This window comes from Nyctibius grandis, chromosome Z (genome assembly GCF_013368605.1).
Source record: "Nyctibius grandis isolate bNycGra1 chromosome Z, bNycGra1.pri, whole genome shotgun sequence".
Classification (NCBI taxonomy): Eukaryota; Metazoa; Chordata; class Aves; order Nyctibiiformes; family Nyctibiidae; genus Nyctibius; species Nyctibius grandis.
The window spans coordinates 34,122,982-34,147,383 of record NC_090695.1 but is presented as its reverse complement, the minus strand read 5'-3'; the positions used below and the strand labels follow the sequence as shown (position 1 = coordinate 34,147,383).

General features: G+C 44.9%; 1 protein-coding gene across 1 annotated transcript in view; it reads left to right on the top strand.

The window, feature by feature from the left end:
• The window catches only part of PTPRD (protein tyrosine phosphatase receptor type D), a 438,191-nt gene that overhangs the window by 183,023 nt on the left and 230,766 nt on the right, over positions 1–24,402 (top strand). The window contains exons 4-5 of the mRNA XM_068423460.1: positions 2,004–2,006; positions 3,360–3,501. Coding sequence (XP_068279561.1) covers positions 2,004–2,006; positions 3,360–3,501 — 145 coding nt within the window. The remainder of the gene's footprint in view (positions 1–2,003; positions 2,007–3,359; positions 3,502–24,402) is intronic.

Below are 24,402 nucleotides of genomic sequence, written 5' to 3'. Positions count from 1 at the left end.
AGAAGAACAGTAGAAATGACATTCAGGAAAGACACATGGAACATTAGGGAAAAAAAGAAACATCTGAGATGGTCAGCTGCACCAATAAGAGAATAATTAGCTGGGCTTCTTTTCCTCTTCTTTCACATTAATATTTTCTATATTTCTCTGAGTTTGATTACTTAGTAATACAACATAAGAAAATGTTTTACCTGGCCACCTGTCTTCATAGAAGCCTTGTAAATACAGCTGGAAGGGACTTCAGTGGGCCATATAAACCACATGCATTCTCAGGGATGCTGGGGGTTACTTTTTTTTTTCCCCACCTCCAATAAACTTGGACAGCATCTTACAGTATTTCATGGACCTTGCCATGATTTTTTTTTTTCATGTGGAAACTGAACTTTTTTGCTGGAACTTGATGTACATAGTAATTGTCTTATCTTGCAACAAGGGAACAAATAGTTTATTCCCTCTCTCTTGACAGTGGCCTGTTTATATATTTGAAGATTAACAGGCTTGAGAGGTGGGCCTGTGCAAACCACATGAAGTTCAACAAGGCCAAGTGCAAGGTTCTGCATGTGGGTCAGAGCAATCCCAAGCACAAATACAAGCTGGGCAGAGAATGAATTGAGAGCAGCCCTGAGGAGAAGGACTTGGGGGTGATGGTTGATGAAAAGCTCAACATGAGCCAGCAATGTGCGCTTGCAGCCCAGAAGGCCAACCGTATCCTGGGCTGCATCACAAGAAGCATGGCCAGTAGGTCGAGGGAGGTGATTCTGCCCCTCTAGACTGCTCTCCTGAGACCCCACCTGGAGTACTGTGTCCAGCCCTGGAGCCCCCAACATGAGAAGGACATGGAGCTGTTGGAGTGAGTCCAGAGGAGGGTCATGAAGATGATGAGAGGGCTGGAGCACCTCTCCTATGAAGACAGGCTGAGAGAGTTGGGGTTGTTCAGCCTGGAGAAGAAAAGGCTTTGGGCAGACCTTCTAGCAGCCTTCCAGTACCTGAAGGGGGCCTATGGAAAAGCTGGAGAGGGACTTTTTACAAGGGCATGCAGTGATTAGATGAGGGGTAATGGTTTTGAACTGAAAGAGGGTAAATTTAGATTAGCTCTTAGGAAGAAATTCTTTCCTGTGAGGGTGATGAGACACTGGAACAGGTTGCCCAGAGAAGTTGTGGATACCCCTCCCTGTCAGTGTTCAAGGCCAGCTTGGATGAGGCTTTGAGCAACCTGGTCTTGTGGAAAGGTGTCATGGTAGCGGGGTTGGAACTAGATGATCTTTAAGGTCCCTTCTAACCCAAACTGTTCTATAATTCTATGATTCTATGAATGTGGAATGTTCTTGCTCAACAGGCTAATCCTCACAACGGAGTGAGAATACTGGTGAGAGCTATACATTGTTTCTGAAATTAAAGGCTACAATAAGACCTTGTGGGACTTGGCTATTAATCATTCATCTTTTGTTTATTGCAAATATATACTATGAATGAACGTGATACAGGAGGATTCTTTATTCTCCTCTTGCTTCAAATCAATTCAAATAATATGAAATAGAAAAATCTACTTTAACTTACTACAAAGTCTTTCTCAGAGGAACTTAAAAAGAAACACAGAAGGGTAAAAAAAAAAAGTTTAAAAAATTGCACCATTCTACCCTGTGGCATGAAGCTGGTTTTATTCAAAAATCCATGCTTTTTAAAAAAATATTTCCCATTCAGTAGATGAGGGAGTTGGAGGAATTAACTATCTGTGATACACAGGAAAGGGAAGAACTTATCCCAAGAAAAGTAAATCCATTTTATGATACATATCTTGGAGACACCAGACTTGAAACTTAATCTGTGCAAATATTTGCCCAACCCAATCTGCTGCAATTCTTTTTATTGGCCATCCAGCTAGGATTATTCAGCATTCAGATTTAAACAATAACAATTATTCTCTTTAAGTGTAACAATTGTGATTATTTGGATCCTGTGCTTTCATTTTTTTATCTGCAAATTGTTAGTCTTTCTGCTTTAAGGTTGTGAAATTTTCCTTTCCCTCATAAATGTCAATTTATCAAGAATTGTAGTTATTCTTTTGTTTGTGCTAGGATCAGATGGAGATTTTGTGTTGTCTAGGTTTGTTTAGGACAATGGCTTTACTTAAAGTACAAAGAAAAGTAATACAGCCTGTGGGCTACGAAACCAACTTCTTCTCAGAAAAAAATAGGTTTTTATCTTATTTCCACTTAGACCTCTCCCACTGCTAAGAAGCAACTGAGCAATTCCTACAATGAAAATGAGAAGTTAATGGGCATATAACCATAGTTTCCAACACTGTACTTTATTTCTCTCTTACTCTCAACAAGTATAGAGATCTAGTAGATTGCTTGCGTGTAAATTAGACATACAGACACAAACATATGTGCAAATAGGCATATATGTAAATTGTTTTGTGTGTGTATATATAGATTATGGCCAAATATTAATTATTTGGTAAAAAAAATAATTGTGAGTGCCCTTTCTTGATAAGTGCCATTTACCTGATGGTAGTACTAACATTTATTGATAAATATTTTTTTTAAAAGTAGATTAAATAGATTAATATTATTACTTAATTATTAGGAAGCCTTTCCCAATGACTCAAGTGCTGCAGTACTCACCAATATCTCATGAGATTCTGATTGCAGAACAAGAAGGAAATAAGAGCCATTCACTTAATTCTTTCTCATATGAAAATTAATATTTATTGTGTAAAAATTGCAATTTAAAAACTAAACCTTAAAGTCTAGCCTTATTATTTAGTCTCTTAACTGGTTACATGTTTTCTAATACATTGTTGAATAAATTTACTTATGTTCTGTGTGTTGAATGCATAGTTAAACTTGAGTAGTCCTACCTTGTTCAGAAATTGTTGACCTTTTTTCTATTTGGAGCTAAGTGAATGAGTGAACTGCACTCTGTGAGTAGAGTGGGAATACAGCCTGCAGCAATCGAAATGAATGTAACTGGCATTTGAAGGTAGAGTACTTAAGCTAAGAGAATAGAGAGAGATTAGTGGTAAACTTCAGGTTAAAAGAGCACTGAGTTACAGAATCCTTTCTTACAGGCCTTGTTACCTCGTGGTTTTTTTCTGCTGTTGTTTGTTTTTCATCCTGTCCTTTATTTAAACTATCTTAGAGCAGCCATCAAATACTCACTGAGTAGCAATGTATGTTACAAGGCATTGCCACTTAAACACTTTCCCATGTGTGGAATTTTTCCTGATATGTGTATTTGAAAAACGAGCCTGGCTTTGATGACATGAATACCAACAGGTCACTGTTTGTGAGCAGATTAACTGAGGGATAGGCATTTGTAACAACATCTGTGACAGCTTTTCTTTCCTTCTATAGGTAATAGAGTTTGATGATGGATCTGGATCAGTCCTCAGAATACAACCACTGCGCACGCCACGAGATGAAGCTATTTATGAATGTGTGGCTTCCAATAGTGTTGGCGAAATAAGTGTGTCCACGAGACTCACTGTTTTACGTGGTAAGTTCTTTCTAGACATAACTAATTAACTTCATAGACCTGAAAGTGCTATGTTGTTGTAAAGGAGTGCGGTGTAAAAGCCAGGAAAGTTAAGTGCAGTTCTTTTCAAATGGGCATTATTATAGTCCTGATGCTCTTAAATACAAACTTTTTTACTAATACTTGAATATCGTGTTTCTGATTTTTGACCATAAAATGGTAATATGAGTAGGCAGCATATGACAGACTGAAGAAAAGAAGAAATAACTGAAACAGGAGTGCCATGCACAACAGGGTATTATATCAATTATTGATCAAAACAATGCATTATGAATGCAGTTGATTTACATTTTAGTGCTGCCCTGGGTAGCTTAGCTTTGTATGATCATCAATTACACAGAAATTTGCCCAAATAACAGTCATCTTGAAAAGATGCATAAATGGTTTTTAGATGAGGTTAAGCTGCTACAAGGTTTTCCTCCCAAGATATAACACATAAAAGAGGGGAGGGCTTCTTCCATTTCAAATATACATCACCTGAATTGTATTCTTACTTCGTCAAGAAGTTTTTGAAGACAGTAAATGAAAAAATCCATTTTTTTAACTATCCTTCTTGGGTGAGGATATGAATGTATTGCAAAGTCTACTGTCTAGATAATACTCAGGGGAGTAAATAGTAGCAGTTAAATGACCTGGATGTTTCATTCTGTCACCTGGAGATGAATGGAAACTGGATTTGGAGACACTTCATGAAATATAACTCTCTTCAGTCTGCAGGGTTGCTTTTATGACTGGAGATAACTGTCTTGTATTGTGATATTACATGGTGTTACCTGATTTGCAGAATTAACTGCTAAGGGTCTGTTTATAGGAATTGAAGATGATCAGTCAGCTTTACAGAATTTAGAAAAAAAATTGTAAAATGTATGATTTAAATTCTTTTTTTTAATCCTTCTATTCCAACAAATGTAGGGTGACAAGGAGGTTTCTTTTCTCTCATTCTTCTCTGAAGTTGGATTTTTATTCAAAAAAAGAAAAAGAAAATATTTATTTCTGTAATTTTATTAGCTATTTTAATCAGTACGGACAGTCCTGGCATTACTGTTGGAGACAACTAACAACAGTATGTACATATGTAACAAATAGTAACACTAAGTACATACATATTTTTTTCTTAGAGGTAGTTTGATGTAAGCAATCCTTTTTAACATTTAAAGTTCTTATCTCTAATGCCATGATTATTCCTTCTGTTATATTTTAAAAATTATTCCTAGTCCAGCCAATGCAAATGGGAAGACTGATAGTTAGGTTTATGTTTTAACAGCAGCATGGACCTGTTCTTAACTCCCTAAGATAAGGTTTTCCCTTTATTAACTGATTGAAGCACTTTTTATGCACAGCTTCCACATTGTTGAACATAAAATGACATTTTCATATCACATTAAAAGTTTTGTAAATTAAAGGGAGAGGGGGAAAGGGAGAAGGGGGAGAAAAAAGCAAAATACAATGTGAAAACTCAGGTGGAAGAAATATTCTTTGTCTTCAGAGTTTCCTGAAATGTATTTACAAGACTTTCCATTCTTGAAATGTCCCTGCATGTGTTTCGAAAGATACTCTTATAAACCAACGAAAGTTCTCATTTTGGGGTTCATAGAAAATAAGCAACAGCCCTTATCTCTCTACCAATGGCCATGGCAGTTGAAAAAGGCAGAAGAGTTGTCTGAGTGTTAAAACTGACTGACTGTAAAATTTGATCTGTTTCTTTGCTTGTCTTATTGATTATTTAATCAATTTCTTGTAAGGCATATGTGACTCTGCTGCCTATTTCTTACTCAGGCAGCCCAGTGCTACTTCAGACAACACTAGCATCAGATCCTGTTTTAAAAACCATGCATAAAGATATATGTATGCAAATGCCTGATGAACAAAAATATATTTTATTAGTTATGAAGTTAAAATTAAATAAATTCAAATTTTAAATTTTGATTAAAAATAACTAATTAAAAATATGAAATATGAAAGATTATATGCTGTTTCCAGCCATAATACATATGGCTTTTGAAACTGCTAGAATATCAGTTGGCCCCAGGTATAGATTTATGGATTTAATCTGAAACTGGGAACATATGAGAACTCATGAACGTACTGGGACTGTAGATTTAGATAAAGGGGTAACATCAGTCAGTCGCTGAGGGAAGCTGCTCCGGAGCCGGCCGGTCCCGTAACGGAGGGGCAGGTCTTGCCGCACGGCGGCTTTTCCTGAGGTGAGGAAACGCCGGGGCAGCGGCGGGAGCGGCCCGGAGCCGGCAGCGCTCGCGGACAGCCGCTGACGAGGCGGGGGCGTTGCCAGAGCAACCGCGGCCCGTCCTGCAAAGGCGGCCCCGGGAGCGCCAGCGACCAGAGCGGGCAAACAGGGCGAGGCGCGGCAGTTCGCGCGGGAGGGCGCGCAGGGAGGGCGCAGACGCCCTCCCTGACCCTCAGGGCAGAGTGGTGGGCGCTCGCCTGAGAGCGAGGGCTGCAGCTCCGGCTCGGGGATCTGCACCATCGACCCCAGCCGTGACCGATGCCTCCACCCAGACAGAGCTGCTGAAGGGAGAGGCTGCAGTGCAGACCTTGGGCTGCGGTAAGTGCCTGGATCTTTTGCCCGGGGCAGGGATGGGCAGCAGCAGACCTGCCTGCATCAGGTGTGCCCAGGTGGAGGACCTCCTGCAGCAGGTGGCTGAGCTGCAGGAGGCGGTGAGGAGGCTGTGTGACATCAGGGAGGCTGAGAAGGAGCTGGATAACAGGGTCCAAGTGCAGTCTGCAGTGGCCCCACCAGTCAATGGCCAAACAGCTGAAAAACCCCTCAGCGGCACACATGGAAGGAAGGGGGCATAAAACTGCAGAAGAATGGAGGGTTGTAAAGGCAAGAACGAGCAGGAGGAAGAGACTTCCCCCAAAGCCTGAGGTGCCCCTGCAGAACCCCCCAGTGGCACACACAGAAGGAAGGGGGGATAAAACTGCAGAGGAATGGAAGGATGCAAAGGCAGGAGGAAGAGACTTCCCACGAAGCCTGAGGTGCCCTTGCAGAACTGCTTCAGTCCTCTGCAGTCTGAGGAGGAAAGACCTGCTGCATCAGGAGTGACACTGGAGCCCAGTAAGGCAGCCCAGTGTGCTCGCTGTGTAAAGACCAGTGCTACTAAGAAAAAGCAATGGGTGATAGAGGTAGGTGACTCTCTACTGAGAGGCACAGAGGCACCCATCTGCCAACCTGATGCACTCTCTAGAGAGGTGTGCTGCTTACCGGGGGCTCACATCAGGGATGTCATGGAGAGACTACCGAGCCTAGTACAGCCCACAGACTATTACCCGCTGCTGCTGTTTCACGTGGGCACCAGTGATGCAACCAAGAGCAGTCCGAGGTGTATCAAGGACGACTACAGAGCACTGGGAGCAGTGGTAAATGATTCTGGGGCCCAGGTAGTTTTCTCATCAATGCTTCCAGTCAAAGGGAAGGGGACTAAAAGTGACAGTCGAATTAGGCAAATCAACACATGGCTACAGGACTGGTGGCACAGACAGGGGTTTGGCTACTTAGACCACAGGACTCGCTTTGAGAAACGGGGTCTTCTGGCAGCTGACGGGGTCAATCTGACAGAGAAGGGCAAGAGTGTCTTGTGTCATAGGCTTGTCAAGCTGTTGAAGAGGGCTTTAAACTAGATTTGCCAGGAGAGGGGAACCTCTGTCCATCCCAGTTCAGCCAGTCGGGTGCCAGGGCCAGCAATAGGTGTCTAGAGACTGGAGAAGGATGTCAGGTCAGCAGGAGAGCGTCGGAAGAGGAGCTGAAAGGAATTTCAGACAGTAAGTCAGCTTCACCAGGGGCCCAGCTGAAATGCCTCTATGCAAACACATAGAGCATGGGGAAGAAACAAGAGGAGCTAGAGACATGCGCATACCTGCAAGGCTATGACCTCATTGGCATCACGGAGACGTGGTGGGACGGCTCTGATGACTGGAGTGTTGGAATGGAGGGACACAGGCTTTTTAGGAAGGATAGGCAGGGGAGACGTGGGCACCAGTCATGCAGCCAAGAGCAGTCCGAGGCGTATCAAGGAAGACTACAGAAGGGTCAGGGGGTTATGATCTAGTGACAATTACAGAGACTTGGTGGGCCAACTCGCATGACTGGAATGCGGTCATGGATGGCTATGTCCTGTTCAGGAAAGACAGGCCAGTAAGGAGAGGTGGTGGAGTTCCTCTTTATGTGAGTGAGCAACTAGAATGTATTGAGCTCTATCCAGGGGTGGATCAGGAGCGAGTTGAGAGTTTGTGGGTACGAATTAAGGGGCAGGCTGGCATGGGTGATACTGTTGTGGGTGTCTATTACAGGCCACTGGATCAGGATGAGGAGGTTGATGAGGCCTTCTACAGGCAGCTGAGAGCGATCTCACAATTAAAGGGCCTGGTTGTCGTGGGGGACTTCAACTACCCTGATATTTGCTGGAAGGACTACTCAGCCAGCCATCCTCAGTCCAGGAGGTTCCTCCAGTGCATTGATGATAACTTTCTGATGCAAATGGTGGATGAGCCAACTAGGAGAGGAGCGTTGCTGGATCTTATCCTCACTAACAAGGAGGGTCTGGTTGAAGCGGTGAAGGTTGAGGGCAGCCTTGGTTGTAGTGACCATGAGATGGTGGAGTTCAGGATCTCATGTGGCAGGAACAGAATAGCTAGCAGAATCACAACCCTGAACTTCAGGAGGGCCACCTTTGGCCTTTTCAAGCAATTGCTAGGGGAAATCCCATGGGACAGGGTACTAGAAGGTAAGGGGGCCCAAGATAGTTGGTTAGCATTCAAGAACTGCTTCTTCCGAGCTCAAGATCAAAGCATCCCAACAGGTAGGAAGTCAAGAAAGGGTACCAGGAGACCTGCATGGTTAAACAGGGAACTGCTGGGCAAACTCAAGTGGAAGAAGAGGGTGTACAGATCATGGAAGGAAGGTCTGGCCACTTGGGAGAAGTCTGTTGTCAGAGGATGTAGGGAGGCAACTAGGAAAGCTAAGGCCTCCTTGGAATTAAACCTTGCAAGAGAGGTCAAGGACAACAGAAAGGGCTTCTTCAAATACATGGCAGGTAAAACCAACACTAGAGGCAATGTAGGCCCACTGATGAATGAGGTGGGGGCCCTGGAGACAGAGGATAAAAAGAAGGCGGAGTTACTGAATGCCTTCTTTGCCTCTGTCTATACTGCTGGAGGCTGTCCTGAGGAGCCCCGGACCCCTGAGGCCCCAGAGGAAGTCAGGATAGAGGAGGAGTCTGTCTTGGTTGATGAGGGCTGGGTCAGGGACCAATTAAGCAACCTGGATATCCATAAATCCATGGGCCCTGATGGGATGCACCCGCGGGTGCTGAGGGAGCTGGCAGAAGTCATTGCTAGGCCACTCTCCATCATCTTTGCTAAGTCGTGGGCAATGGGAGAGGTGCCTGAGGACTGGAGGAAAGCGAATGTCAGTCCAGTCTTCAAAAAGGGCAAGAAGGAGGACCCGGGTAACTATAGACCGCTCAACCTCACCTCCATTCCTGGAAAGGTGATGGAACAACTTGTCCTTGGTGCTGTTTCTAGGCATATCAAGGATAAGAGGATCATTAGGGGCACTCAGCATGGCTTCACCAAGGGGAAGTCATGCTTAAGCAACTTGATAGCCTTTTCTGAGGACATAACCCGGTGGATAGATGATGGTAAAGCTGTGGATGTGGTCTATCTTGATTTCAGTAAAGCGTTTGACACAGTCTCCCACAGCATCCTCGCAGCTAAACTGGGGAAGTGTGGTCTGGATGATCGGGTAGTGAGGTGGATTGTGAACTGGCTGAAGGAAAGAAGCCAGAGAGTGGTGGTCAATGGGACAGAGTCTAGTTGGAGGCCTGTATCTAGTGGAGTCGCTCAACTGTCGGTACTGGGACCAGTACTATTCACAGCACAGCCTTCTGGGGTGTCAGCCACTCCTCCCAGTTTTGTGTCATCAGTGAACTGACAGTGCACTCTATTCCCTCATCCAAGTCATTAACGAATATATTGAGCCACAAAGATGATTAAGGGGGTGGAGCATCTCCCTTATGAGGAGAGGCTGAGGGAGCTGGGTCTCTTTAGCTTGGAGGAGACTGAGGTGTGACCTCATTAATGTTTATAAATATGGAAAGGGCAAGTGTCATGAGGATGGAGCCAGGCTCTTCTCAGTGACATCCCTTGACAGGACAAGGGGCAATGGGTGCAAGCTGGAACACAGGAGGTTCCACATAAATATGAGGAAAAACTTCTTTACAGTGAGGGTAACTGAACACTGGAACAGGCTGCCCAGAGAGGTTGTGGAGTCTCCTTCTCCGGAGACATTCAAAACCTGCCTGGACATGTAGGAACATGATATCGGTGTGACATGATCTAGGTAATCCTGCTCTGGCAGGGGGATTGGACTAGACGATCTTTCGAGGTCCCTTCCAATCCCTAACATTCTGTGATTCTGTGAGACTAGGAGGGGGTGTTGCCCTCTATGTCAATGACTAGTTCCAGTTCATGGAGCTCTGCCTGGGGATGGAGAAGGAGCCAACAGAGATCTTATGGGTGAGGATTAAAGGGAGGGCATGGACAGGAGGCATTATAGTCGGTGCCTGCTACAGGCCACCTGACCAGGAAGACCGAGTGGATGAGGCCCTCTACAGACAGATAGGTGTAACCTCACATTCACAGGCCGTGGTCCTCATGGGGACTTCAGCCACCCTGATATCTGTTGGAAGAACAACACAGCAGGTCACAGGCAATGCAGGAGGTTCCTGGAATGCGTTAATGACAACTTCCTTCTCCAAGTGACAGAGGAGCCGACGAGGAGAGGTGCCATGCTGGACCTTGTTCTCACCAACAAGGAGGGGCTGGTGGGGGATGTGAAGCTCAAGGGCAGCCTTGGCTGCAGCGACCATGAAATGTTGGAGTTCAAGATGTTGGAGTTCAAGATCCTTAGGGCAACAAGGAGGGTGCTCAGCCAGCTCACCACCTTGGATTTCAGGAGAGCAGACTTTGACCTCTTCAGGGGCCTGCTTGGGAGAGTCCCTTGGGATAAAGCCCTGGAGGGAAGCAGGGCCCAAGAAAGCTGGTTAGTGTTCATGGACTACCTCCTCCAGGCTCAGGAGCAATGCATCCTGATAAAGAGGAATTCAGGCAAAAATGCCAGGACGCCTGCATGGATGAACAAGGAGCTTCTGGATAAACTCAGGTGCAAAAAGATATCCTACAGAGGGTAGAAGCAAGGACAGGTAGCCTGGGAGGAATACAGGGAAATTGTCAGAGCAGCCAGGGAGCACATTCGGAAAGCTAAAGCCCTGATAAAATTAAATTTGGCCAGGGATGTCAAGGGCAACAAGAAATGCTTCTATAGGTATGTCACTGATAAAAGGAAGACTAGGGGAAATGTGGGCCCTCTCCGGAAGGAAACGGGACACCAGGTTACCCAAGATATGGAGAAGGCTGAGGTACTCAATGACTTTCTTGCTTCAGTCTTCACCGACAAGTACTCCAGCCTCACCACCCAAGTCACAGAAGGCAGAGGCAGGGACTGGGAGAATGAAGAACCGCCCACTGTAGGAGAAGATCAGGTTCGAGACCATCTAAGGAACCTGAAGGTGCACAAGTCCATGGGACCTGATGAAGCGCATCCACGGGTCCTGAGGGAACTGGTGGATGAAATTGCTAAGCCGCTATCCATCATTGTTGAAAAGTTGTAGCAGTCTGATGAAGTTCCCACTGACTGGAAAAGGGGAAACATAACCCCCATTTTCAAGAAGGGGAAAAAGGAAGACCCGGGGAACTATAGGCCAGTCAGTCTCACCTCTGTTCCTGGCAAGATCATGGAGCAGATCCTCCTGGAATCTATACTGAGGCACACGGAAATCAAGGTGATTGGTGAAAGCCAACATGGCTTCACTAAGGGCAAATAATGTCTGACAAATTTGGTGGCCTTCTGCGACAGGGTTACAGCCCTAGTGGATAGGGGAAGAGCAACTGATGTCATCTACCTGGACTTGTGCAAAGCATTTGACACTGTCCTGCACGACATCCTTGTCTCTAAATTGGAGAGACATGGACTTGACGGATGCACCACTCGGTAGATAAAGAATTGACTGGATGGTCGCACTCCAAGTGTTGTGGTCAACGGCTCGATGTCCAAGTGGAGACCAGTGGTGAGTGGCATTCCTCACGTGTCGGTATTGGGACCGGTGCTGTTTAACCTCTTTGTCAGCGACATGGACAGTGGGATTGAGTGCGCCCTCAGCAAGTTTGCCGACGATACAACCAGAACAAACAGCTGACAGCGGCGGCAGCAGCGAAAAGCGGCAGCAGCAGCGAAAGCGGCGGCAGCGACTTGAGGTTAGTGCGGGGGCGAGGGCGACATCGGGCTTAACCGGGCGGTTTTTCGTACTCTGGGCCCCCCCTGAGCCCCCCGCAAGCATCAGCCCCGAGCTGCTTCCCTCTGACCCCGGACCCGGACCCGGAGGTTCCCGGCAACGAATCAGGAGAGGAGGGGGCGTAGCCGGAGGCACCGCGGGCGATTTAAACGTTCCACCCCCTATTATCGTTGATAAAGAGCCTCCTGGAGGGCAGGGACTAGTCCCTGGCCAGAGGGGAGAGACTCAGCAGTGCCTGGGTGAGTCAGCAGTGACTGGGTGTGTCCCAGGGCAGGAGAGGCTGCAGTTGTTTGCAGCTCGTTGGGGAGGGCGCTGATTCCCTCCCAGTGCACAAGGCGAGGAAGGTGCCAAGGAGCTGTGAACCAGGGGTGCCACCAACAGGTATTTCCCAGTTCAGTGAAAGAACAATGGTATCTACCCGGTGGAAGAAGACCAAAATGGATGTGGGAACCCAGACAGAGCTCCCACGGAAGGAGGCGATGGTGCAGGTTGCCGGCTGCAGGGAATGCTACAGCGTCTCTGTGGTGTCAGGGGGCTGTGTGCGCTGTGAGCAAGTAGATGATCTGCTTGGCCGAGCGGCACAGCTGCAAAACCAGGTTGAAAGGCTTCAAGCCGAAGTAGAAAGGCTTAGGAGCATTTGGGAGGCTGAAATGGAGATAGACTGGTGGAGCCAGGCTCTGCCCTCCCTGCAACAAAAATGGGAGCACCTGCCGGAGAGCTCCCAGGATCGAGGGACCCCTGTACTCTGCCCCTCTCAGGTGGAAAACAATAACCTAGAGGAGGAGAGTGAGTGGAGACAAGTCTATGGCCGTGGCAAAAGGCGAGTGCCCTCCTTGCCTACCTTGCCTCCACAGGTGCCTCTGAGCAATAGATATGAAGCCCTAGTGGAATACAGCCGGTCCAATGGGGATGTGGTGGAGAGGCAACCTATATCAGAGGTCCCACCACAGTCAGAAAAACCTGACAGGCGTATAGCTACCTCCTCCACAAGGAAGAAGAGAAGAGTTTTAGTGGTTGGAGACTCCTTTCTAAAGGGATCTGAGGGCCCAATATGCAGAGCTGACCCCCATCACAGGGAGGTCTGCAGCCTGCCTGGAGCCCGAATCAGGGATATCACCAGGCAACTCCCCAACCTGGTGAAGGCCACAGACTACTACCCCCTGCTGATCTTCCAGACAGGTGGGGAAGAAGCTGCATCCCGTAGTCTGAGGGGGATGAAGAAAGACTACAAGGCCCTAGGACGGTTGGTGAAAGAGTCTGGGGCACAAGTTGTTTTCTCCTCCCTCCTTCCATTTTCAGGTGATGACGTGGGATGGAACAGTAGGATTCTCTCTATTAACGCCTGGCTACGAGACTGGTGCTACAGGCAGGGCTTTGGGTTCTTTGATAATGGCTGGTTTTATAAGACAACAGGCGTGACAGTGATACATGGGAAAGGTTTATGTCGTAGGGGCAAAAGGGTTCTGGGACAGGAATTAGCAGGGCTCATTCGGAGAGCTTTAAACTAGATTCGAAGGGGGATGGGGTAGTAGCTGGGCTTGCATCACTGGGGCAATGCTCTAGTGTTGAGGTAGACCAGGAGGCCCCCCATCCCCCTGGGGTGAAATCAGGGGGTGAATCTGGGATGAAATCGGTGTGCCCAGCTCGCTCCCTGAAATGCCTGTACACCAATGCACGCAGCATGGGGAATAAGCAGGAGGAGTTAGAAATCCGTGTTCGGTCGGGGGGCTATGATCTAGTGGCAATTACAGAGACTTGGTGGGACGCCTCGCATGACTGGAATGTGGTCATGGATGGCTATGTCCTGTTCAGGAAAGACAGGCCACTAAGGAGAGGTGGTGGAGTTGCTCTTTATGTGAGTGAGCAGCTAGAATGTATTGAGTTCTGTCCAGAGGCAGATCAGGAGCGAGTTGAGAGTTTGTGGGTGCGAATTAAGGGGCAGGCTGGCAGGGGTGATACTGTTGTGGGTGTCTATTACAGGCCACTGGATCAGGATGAGGACGGTGATGAGGCCTTCTACAGGCAGCTGAGAGCAGTCTCGCAATTACAGGGCCTGGTTGTTGTGGGGGATTTCAACTACCCTGATATTTGCTGGGAGGCCTACTCAGCCAGCCATCCCCAGTCCAGGAGATTCCTCCAGTGCATTGATGATAACTTTCTGATGCAAATGGTGGATGAGCCAACTAGGAGAGGAGCGCTGCTGGATCTTATCCTCACTAACAAGGAGGGTCTGGTTGAAGAGCTGAAGGTTGAGGGCAGCCTTGGTTGTAGCGACCATGAGATGGCAGAGTTCAGGATCTCATGTGGCAGGAACAGAATAGCTAGCAGAATCACAACCCTGAACTTCAGGAGGGCCAACTTTGGCCTTTTCAAGCAATTGCTAGGGGAAATCCCATGGGACAGGGTACTAGAAGGTAAGGGGGCCCAAGATAGTTGGTTAGCGTTCAAGGACTGCTTCTTCCGAGCTCAAGATCAGAGCATCCCAACAGGTAGGAAGTCAAGGAAGGGTACCAGGAGACCTGCATGGTTAAACAGGGAACTGCTGGGCAAACTCAAGTGGAAGAAGAAGGTGTACAGATCGTGGAAGGAGGGGCTGGCCACTTGGGAGGAATATAAGTCTGTTGTCAGAGGATGTAGGGAGGCAACTAGGAAAGCTAAGGCCTCCTTGGAATTAAACCTTGCAAGAGAGGTCAAGGACAACAGAAAGGGCTTCTTCAAATACATTGCAGGTAAAGCCAACACTAGAGGCAATGTAGGCCCACTGATGAATGAGGTGGGGGTCCTGGAGACAGAGGATAAAAAGAAGGCGGAGTTACTGAATGCCTTCTTTGCCTCTGTCTATACTGTTGGAGGCTGTCCTGAGGAGCCCTGGACCCCTGCGGCCTCAGAAGAAGTCAGGATAGAGGAGGAATCTGTCTTGGTTGATGAGGGCTGGGTCAGGGACCAATTAAGCAACCTGGACGTCCATAAATCCATGGGCCCTGATGGGATGCACCCGCGGCTGCTGAGGGAGCTGGCGGAAGTCATTGCTAGGCCACTCTCCATCATCTTTGCTAAGTCGTGGGCAATGGGAGAGGTGCCTGAGGACTGGAGGAAAGCGAATGTCACTCCAGTCTTCAAAAAGGGCAGGAAGGAGGACCCGGGTAACTATAGACCGGTCAGCCTCACCTCCATCCCCGGAAAGGTGATGGAGCAACTTGTTCTTGGTGCTGTCTCTAGGCACATCAAGGATAGGGGGATCATTAGGGGCAGTCAACATGGCTTCACCAACGGGAAGTCTTGCTCAACCAACTTGATAGCCTTTTATGAGGATGTTACCCGGTGGATAGATGATGGTAAAGCTGTGGATGTGGTCTATCTCGATTTCAGTAAAGCGTTTGACACGGTCTCCCACAGCATCCTCGCAGCTAAACTGGGGAAGTGTGGTCTGGATGATCGGGTAGTGAGGTGGATTGTAAACTGGCTGAAGGAAAGAAGCCAGAGAGTAGTGGTCAGCGGGACAGAGTCCAGTTGGAGGTCTGTGTCTAGCGGAGTTCCGCAAGGGTCGGTTCTGGGACCAGTTCTATTCAATATATTCATTAATGACTTGGATGAGGGATTAGAGTGCGCTGTCAGCAAGTTCGCTGATGACACAAAACTGGGAGGAGTGGCTGAGATGCCGGAAGGCTGCGCAGCCATTCAGAGAGACCTGGACAGGCTGGAGAGTTGGGCGGGGAGAAATGTAATGAAATAGAACAAGGGCAAGTGTAGAGTCCTGCATCTGGGCAAGAACAACCCCCTGTACCAGTACAAGTTGGGGACAGAGCTGTTGGAGAGCAGCGTAGGGAAAGGGACCTGGGGGTCCTAGTGGACAACAGGATGACCATGAGCCAGCAGTGTGCCCTTGTGGCCAAGAAGGCCAATGGCATCCTGGGGTGTATTAGAAGGGGTGTGGTTAGCAGGTCGAGAGAGGTTCTCCTCCCCCTCTACTCTGCCCTGGTGAGGCCGCATCTGGAGTATTGTGTCCAGTTCTGGGCCCCTCAGTTCAAGAAGGACAGGGAACTGCTAGAGAGAGTCCAGCGCAGAGCCACGAAGATGATTAAGGGAGTGGAACATCTCCCTTATGAGGAGAGGCTGAGGGAGCTGGGTCTCTTTAGCTTAGAGAAGAGGAGACTGAGGGGTGACCTCATGAATGTTTATAAATATGTAAAGGGCAAGTGTCAAGAGGATAGAGCCAGGCTCTTCTCAGTGACATCCCTTGACAGGACAAGGGGCAATGGGTGCAAGCTGGAGCACAGGAGGTTCCACTTAAATTTGAGGAAAAACTTCTTTACAGTGAGGGTAACTGAACACTGGAACAGGCTGCCCAGAGAGGTTGTGGAGTCTCCTTCTCTGGAGACATTCAAAACCCGCCTGGACGCATTCCTGTGTGATATGATCTAGGCAATCCTGCTGCGGCAGGGGGATTGGACTAGATGATCTTTCGAGGTCCCTTCTAATCCCTAACATTCTGTGATTCTGTGTTTCTGTGATTCTGTGATACCAAGCTGTGTGCTGTGTGGTGCAGTCAACACACTGGAGGGAAGGGATGCCATCCAGAGGGACACTGACAGGCTTGAGAGGTGGGCCTGTGTGAACCGCATGAAGTTCAACAAGGCCAAGTGCAAGGTCCTGGATGTGGGTCGGTTCAATCCCAAGTACAAATACAGGCTGGGTGGAGAATGGATTGAGAGGAGCCCTGAGGTGAAGGACTTGGGGGTGATGGTTGATGAGAAGCTCAACATGAGCCGACAGTGTGTGCTTGCAGCCCGGAAGGCCAACCGTATCCTGGGCTGCATCACAAGAAGCATGGCCAGTAGGTCGAGGGAGGTGATACTGCTCCTCTAGTCTGCTCTCATGAGACCCCACCTAGAGTTCTGCATTCAGCTCTGAGGCCCCCAATGTAAGAAGGACATGGAGCTGTTGGAGTGAGTCTAGAGGAGGGCCACGAAGATGACGAGAGGGCTGGAGCACCTCTTCTATGAAGACAGGCTGAGAGAGTTGGGGCTGCTCAGCGTGGAGAAGAGAAGGCTCTGGGCAGACCTTCTAGCAGCCTTTCAGTACCTGAAGGGGGCCTACAGGAAAGCGGGAGAGGGACTTTTCAGAAGGACATGTAGTGACAGGACGAGTGGGAAGAGTTTTAAACTGAAAGAGGGTAGATTTAGATTAGGTCTTAGGAAGAAATTCTGTACTGTGAGGGTAGTGATACACTGGAACAGGTTGCCCAGAGAAGTCATGGCTGCCTCCTCCCTGGCAGTGTTTAAGACCAGGTTGGATGAGGCTTTGAGCAACCTGGTCTACTGGAAAGGTGTCCCTGCCCGTGGCAGGTGGGTTGAAACTAAATAATCTGTAAGGTCCCTTCTAACCGAAACCATTCTATGATTCTGTTGTCAGACAAAGTAAGGATCATGCAGAGTAACAGGGCTTTGTAAGGAAGTTTTAACAGGGTTAAAATTTTGAAGTGGTGTAAGTACAATGATTTGGTACATGGCTTTCTGAGACAAAGGATAGTTCAGTGCCAAGGGCATTAGCCTGGAAGATAAGTAATTCTATAATAAGCTTCTACTTCGCAAACTTACACAAATCTTCCTCCTTGTACAGTCTGCAATAGTAGCCTTGTGCAAAACACTCCATCTGATTCTGCCTTTGTGGGAAAGAGTGCCTCTGTGCCTTACATAGCTGCTGTAGGAATAAATATATATCATAGATGTGAACAGGAATTAACAGACATAATCAAATACAAAAGAGAGTGGAGCGAGTTGGATATGTGGTCCACTTAGGCCTTACTCATCCCTGGGGCATGTGCGTGACTCTGGGTTGCGGAATATGGAAAGATTCAAATCTTGCCATAACAGTGCTATCACAGACCCAACTTGGCATTTGTGCCTCTTGAAGAGGGCACCCTGGGGAGGAGGTTGGTGTTTACCCACAATTCCACCCGCAAGTACTGCCACCCTAATATGGGACATTGGTGAAATCAGGATGTTCCCAGGAGCTGAAGTATCTATCTATATTCGGTTTTGTTTGTTTGTTTGTTTGACTAAATTCCATTTAACTACTACAAATCATTTGCGCAGCACAGAACAGCAACATTTTTGCCAACATGTCCATATTTTTAGAGCCAAACTTGTCAGTGTTTCTGTGTGTGGCAGTACACAGTAACAGTAGTTCTACGCACTAGAGGTTTTACACTGTTTCTTTAGGTTCTTACGCTATGACCGATCTGTAGTACTTGGGTCTCTAGGAACCATGAATATAAATGAAGTCTTTAGCTTCTGGGTGTTGAAACTTCACAACCTAAGAAGGAAAAAGGGCAGAAAAGGCAGCTACAAATGGTAACATTTCAGGGCCTTAGCAGAGAGAAAGTATTGGGCCTTTTTTTCTGTTACCACAGTAAATCAGGAAACATTCCAGGCTAAACTTTTACTTGCTAGGCTGAATATTGTGACAGTCTGGACCAAGAGTGAATGTCTGAGATAAATGGAAACTGCTTTTGCTCTTCTGTATATAAAGGAGGCAGCTGCTTTCCAGGACAGATTCACCCACATGAAAATGTTGAATTTGAAGGGAAACAAAGCTTATAAGGAGAACTCTCAAGCCTCCTTCCAGACAAGAGGAGTTGATGCTATTTATTTTGGAGGTCTTTGTTTTGAACATTTGTGCTTAGAACCATATGAGTGGAACAGTGCTTTGATTCTTTAATTCAAAATGGTCAGTGTTCAATAGGCAATGAAAGACAATAAAGTGTAGGATCTTCTCATATTCTGCAGACATCAGAGATGGAACAGCTTTCCTTTTATTGTCCATTCATTTCTTGTTAAAGCCACCTAACTCTGTTTATTGATCTTGCAAATGGTGGGTAACAGACATTTTTCATGGCTACAGAACAAGTCTGATGTCATATGCAAGTATATAAATTGTTCAGGAAGGAGGAAATTAGGTGCCTCCTTCTAGTAGAGAAATCAGCAACAATTCCATACCGTTAATTTTAAGGAATCCTGCTTTTCATTTTTTAAATGATTTTTTGATTATTATTCCTTGAGAAGGTTCTGCCAAAACTGTAGGGACCTCAAGAAACTTAGCTTCAACTACCTCCTGAGAAGGTATGTGATTGCAGCACATAAGAGTGAAGGTTTTAAGCAAGGATGGAGAAGGTCCAGTAAAGCAGAATACCTAAGTACCTTCTGCTATCACTGTTGTTAGCTTTGTTTTCTTGGCTGTCTGGGGAGTAAAGAGAGAGACTACACAGGGCACTTTAAGCAGAAGACAGTTTGTTTTCTCAGCCCACAGTTTTCTCTATTATTGTTGATCGTACTGTGCATTATAAAAAATATTGACATATAACATCTTTGTAGCATGGGCACTGTATAAGGATGGAAGAATTAAAGTAAAATTTCTATGGGAAGTGCCTAGGGCAGTTATTCTGTTTTATGCTTTTTAGAAACTGATTGATTTCATGTCAAACAGTCATTGCTGCATAAAATGAACAGTGAAATATTTACTGAACAGTGTTTCCCTGTCCATTGATACACAGAGATTGAGACTGAGATAATTGAGAGAGATGATTTTTATTAGACTTTCAGAAGTGTAGAACATTTCCACACTGTTTAAAAAACCAAAACCAAATAAACAAAAAAACCCCCACAGATGATGAATCCAAGGTGCTACATTTTTGGTTGCTGCTGCTAGCAATAGATTCAATGATAAAAGAAGCTCATTTCTCTATTTTCACTGTACCCAGTAGTACTGAAATGAGAAGGAACTATTTTGAAGTAATCTGTCATCTGGGACAGCTATCTTTGAGGGCATGAAATTTAGACAAATGGAGTGGCAGAGCTATAATGTTGGAAAATGTTCTGTGGGATGTCTCTCATTTCTAGACAAATGGGAGGAAGGACTGTACATATTCTGGGTATTAGCTGCATGGTGGGAGAAACTTGCCGTGTTCCATCTGGAACTGTATAAACAGTGCATACCAGTGTTTATCTGACTTAGCTGTTTGCTGTATAGTCACAGTGATTATTGCCAGGGGGCTGCTAGTAGGACAGGATTTTGAAAGTGGAATGATAGAAACAAGGAAAGCAAGAAAATGCCTGTGAGAGAACTTCATACCCTGGAAAGACATTTATCTCAAACATATATTGCATGAGAAACCTTTTGAAGAGCCAAAGGAGTATCTTTCCCCTAAACTTCCTGAACTTTCAATGATCATGCTATATGTAGTACCTTGTGACCAGAATTAGCATGTTCATTACAGTCCTGTTTTTATTATGCCTCTTTTTGAAGAGGAACACTGTTGTTTCTGCTGTGAAAATGGTACTTTACAGTTTGTGTTGTAAAGTCTCTCCTGGGGAGCTGTGCAAGGAAGATTAAGGAACAAAACACAGCTGCTTGACAGTCACACAGAAGGATTTTAAAAATAGTGAAACAAAAGGAGAGGTAGCCAATACAACTTAAGCTTAAAAAAAAAACAACTTAGGTGGTTATAGAATGGTATGCAGATTTCTTGAAATAGCTTACAGAGTTAGAAATATTTATCTATAACGTTAAAAACTATTTTGAAATATTTTCTTTGGGCTTGCAAATGTATGTTAGGCAAAAAAAAAATTGCCTTCTATGCAGTATAATTTGAAATACTTGATGAGTTATTGATCTTTATAAGGATGGGGTGGTGGGATTTAACCACTAGCCAGAACAGGATACAAAAGAATAATTTTGTGAAATACATGGTCCATTTCCCATAGCTGACTTCTAAGTTACTGTGTGTTTTAAGTTCCTTTATAGTGCAGGCATGTACGTGGTAAACAATGTTAATGGTTTAGAAAATACTGCATCTTATAAATTCTGTAGCAATCAATAAATATTTAAGGGTCTATTACTGTAAATGTGTAATGCAAGGTATTGAGTTCAACTTCTAGGTATACACACTTGATCTTACTGATTTCACAGTTATCTGTTGTTGACTTTTCTGTAGTTCTTTAAAAAACTATGTACTCATTTAAAATATCTGAAAACGATTGAATAACTGCTATAAGTATTGCAAAAAGTTTCTGGGAAGTGCCTCACCTCATGTTTTTTATAGTTAATACATTTTTATATTTCCATTCATGTCCCTAGATGCAAAATTTATCAAATATATTTTTCTCCTCAATCAGTGAATATTTTGGTTACACTTTTTTATTCTTAGCTTTAAATGTAGAAATTTTACCTTTCCTTACACACCATTTTATTGTAAAGAACCTGGTACAGTCATTACAAATTTAAAGCTATATATTAGAAAGCTTCTTCCACAAAGTAGAGCAGTCACTTTAAAAAAAATGAATGAAACAGCAGTCCCAAATTTCTTGTCAGTGTAAATTCCTATAGACAATACTTTCAGAGAGGATTTACTTTAGAAAGTCAAGAGTAGGCTGCTCAACTTATAAGACCTTTTAAAATGTCTTAAGAAGGTATCCATAGTCACTAGATTTTTTTGAGAAATCTGTCCTAACTTTATTTCCTACAATTTTTTTTACTTATGAAGTTTCTTTGAACTCTTGTTGTCCTACATATTCTTTTAACATGAGTGATTGTTCAGTTGTATTTGCTTAATGAACATATATGCAGAACGTTTTCCTGCTGCTAACTAGTAATACCAGCTACCATTATGTCTTCGTAAAGGTATATTTTTCTTACTTCTATTCCTCACTGAATTTTGTATGTCACTGAATTTCATCCAACTAAGTTTCTGGTTTACATACAATGCTATAAAATTATACAGATATTGCACATATTTGTATACATGCATACGATCAATTTTAGTTTTTGAAATACTATCAGTAGTAGAAAATTATTTATGCCTGATGTTTATAGGGCAGTATGGATGGTCCTAAGAGCTAAACATTGGCTTGAAATCAGTAAGGTGGCTAAGCTATATCATACTTGTTCTTATTGTATTTCTATGAAAGAAAATAAACTTGTGGGTGCTAGTTCATAGATAGTTGTCTGACAGTTGTTGTGATCTAAGAAGAGGAATTTAAATAATACCAGACAAAACCAGAGGAGTTCTATTTAGCTTGAAAGAATTCTTCACCGGACAGTTTTGGCTGAGAATGTACACCTGTTAAATGCTTTCAGACAACAGCTCAATGACTAATTTTAGCATAACCCCCATTTGGGTATTACCATTCTGGTATTTAATGACTGCATATAGTGTTATAGGTATTTTCAATAACAAGAGTGAGCATATGCTGGCCATCTGGAAAATGCAAACTAAGCCATCCTGAGCAGATCAATTTTAAAACACTTCTGTTTTATACTTTTTCCCCACTCATTGATGCTTATGATGATTCAGTCCCTTTTCCCAGACCGTCGTCCCCAAATTATCAGAAATCTATCAGAAACAAATGACAATGAGAACAATGAAAAAAGATTTAGTAGAGGGAGAAGGAATATTTCTTCTGCTAGTCTGTTTTTGCAGAACCAGTGTCAAGTGATGTAAGCACAGAATTAAAATGATATTTCCTAACTCTGAAGAGCCATGATCTACTATATACAATAGGTTCCCATTTTGATCTGCTTCCTCAAAGGCTGACCCGGATATAAGCAGCACACAGATAGGATATTGTGAATGATCTTTACAAGAAAAGGCACAGCATTAACTATTTGTACAACTGCTAGCTGTTCTGAATAAGGACAGGTTTTTTTAGACTTCTGTGCTATAATTGTCATATTTTGCAGTGCTATATGTCTATGTACATACTTAAAAATCTAGCTGTGTAGAGTCCTGTTGGTTCGGTATCAGGGTTTAAGATTATGCAAGCTTTCATTGTTCAGTAGCCTAAGACCACTGTCTCAATTGAAGCCAAGCCCTTAGTGAAAGTCAATGCAATTAATCAAATGCCATTTTTCCTGTTCTAATGTGGCCTCAATTCTGCATGCATTTTATCTATGTGTACGTCCACTCACTTAACAAACTCTTATGATATTAATTAGCAATGTAATTGTCATTACTGCACAACATAAAAGTAAAATTGACAGCAGAATTCTAGGGATTTTTTTCATGTCAGTATTTCATATTGATTAAAAAACATCATGTAATTCTAGAGATTATCTCTTTGAAGAGATGATATGATGATTAGTTGCTCAACCCCTGACAATGTCAGCGTATCTATAAGGAACCAGTGGTATTAGCAGCTTGATAGCTTCAATTTAATTGTTATCACAGCAAATATTCATATGAGATGCCTAATATAGCATAATAAAACCAAGGCAATTGCTAGAAAAAGACATGCAAGTATTAGGTCTGTCTTCAGCTTTCCAGGCTAGTGGTTTCTGTGAATGCTCATGTCTTATCAAGTGCACCGTTAGGATGATGGAAATGTTTGCTGAAATGTAGGACATGTTTGACACTAGTGTACTGAAGTAACAGTAAAATTAAAACCATTTTAATGTAATAAGTGCTAATCTTCAAAGACAGAAAAAGCGTAGTGAGAATTCTTTTTCATATATATCTGAAAAACAATTTAGAAATTGAAGAAAGCTTATGTAATACTTCAGTTTGCTTAGCCTGACAATAGGTCATAAAATAGTATTTATTACTGTGACTGTTTTCAAAGATTTGACATAGGAAGCAAAAAATAAAAAGAATACATATAGAAGTATATAGTTCAGTGAAAGAACAATGGTATCTACCCGGTGGAAGAAGACCAAAATGGATGTGGGAACCCAGACAGAGCTCCCACGGAAGGAGGCGATGGTGCAGGTTGCCGGCTGCAGGGAATGCTACAGCGTCTCTGTGGTGTCAGGGGGCTGTGTGCGCTGTGAGCAAGTAGATGATCTGCTTGGCCGAGCGGCACAGCTGCAAAACCAGGTTGAAAGGCTTCAAGCCGAAGTAGAAAGGCTTAGGAGCATTAGGGAGGCTGAAATGGAGATAGACTGGTGGAGCCAGGCTCTGCCCTCCCTGCAACAAAAATGGGAGCACCTGCCGGAGAGCTCCCGGGATCGAGGGACCCCTGTACTCTGCCCCTCTCAGGTGGAAAACAATAACCTAGAGGAGAAGAGTGAGTGGAGACAAGTCTATGGCCGTGGCAAAAGGCGAGTGCCCTCCTTGCCTACCTTGCCTCCACAGGTGCCTCTGAGCAATAGATATGAAGCCCTAGTGGAATACAGCCGGTCCAACGGGGATGTGGTGGAGAGGCAACCTATATCAGAGGTCCCACCACAGTCAGAAAAACCTGACAGGCGTATAGCTACCTCCTCCACAAGGAAGAAGAGAAGAGTTTTAGTGGTTGGAGACTCCTTCCGAAAGGGAACTGAGGGCCCAATATGCAGAGCTGACCCCCATCACAGGGAGGTCTGCAGCCTGCCTGGAGCCCGAATCAGGGATATCACCAGGCAACTCCCCAACCTGGTGAAGGCCACAGACTACTACCCCCTGCTGATCTTCCAGACAGGTGGGGAAGAAGCTGCATCCCGTAGTCTGAGGGGGATGAAG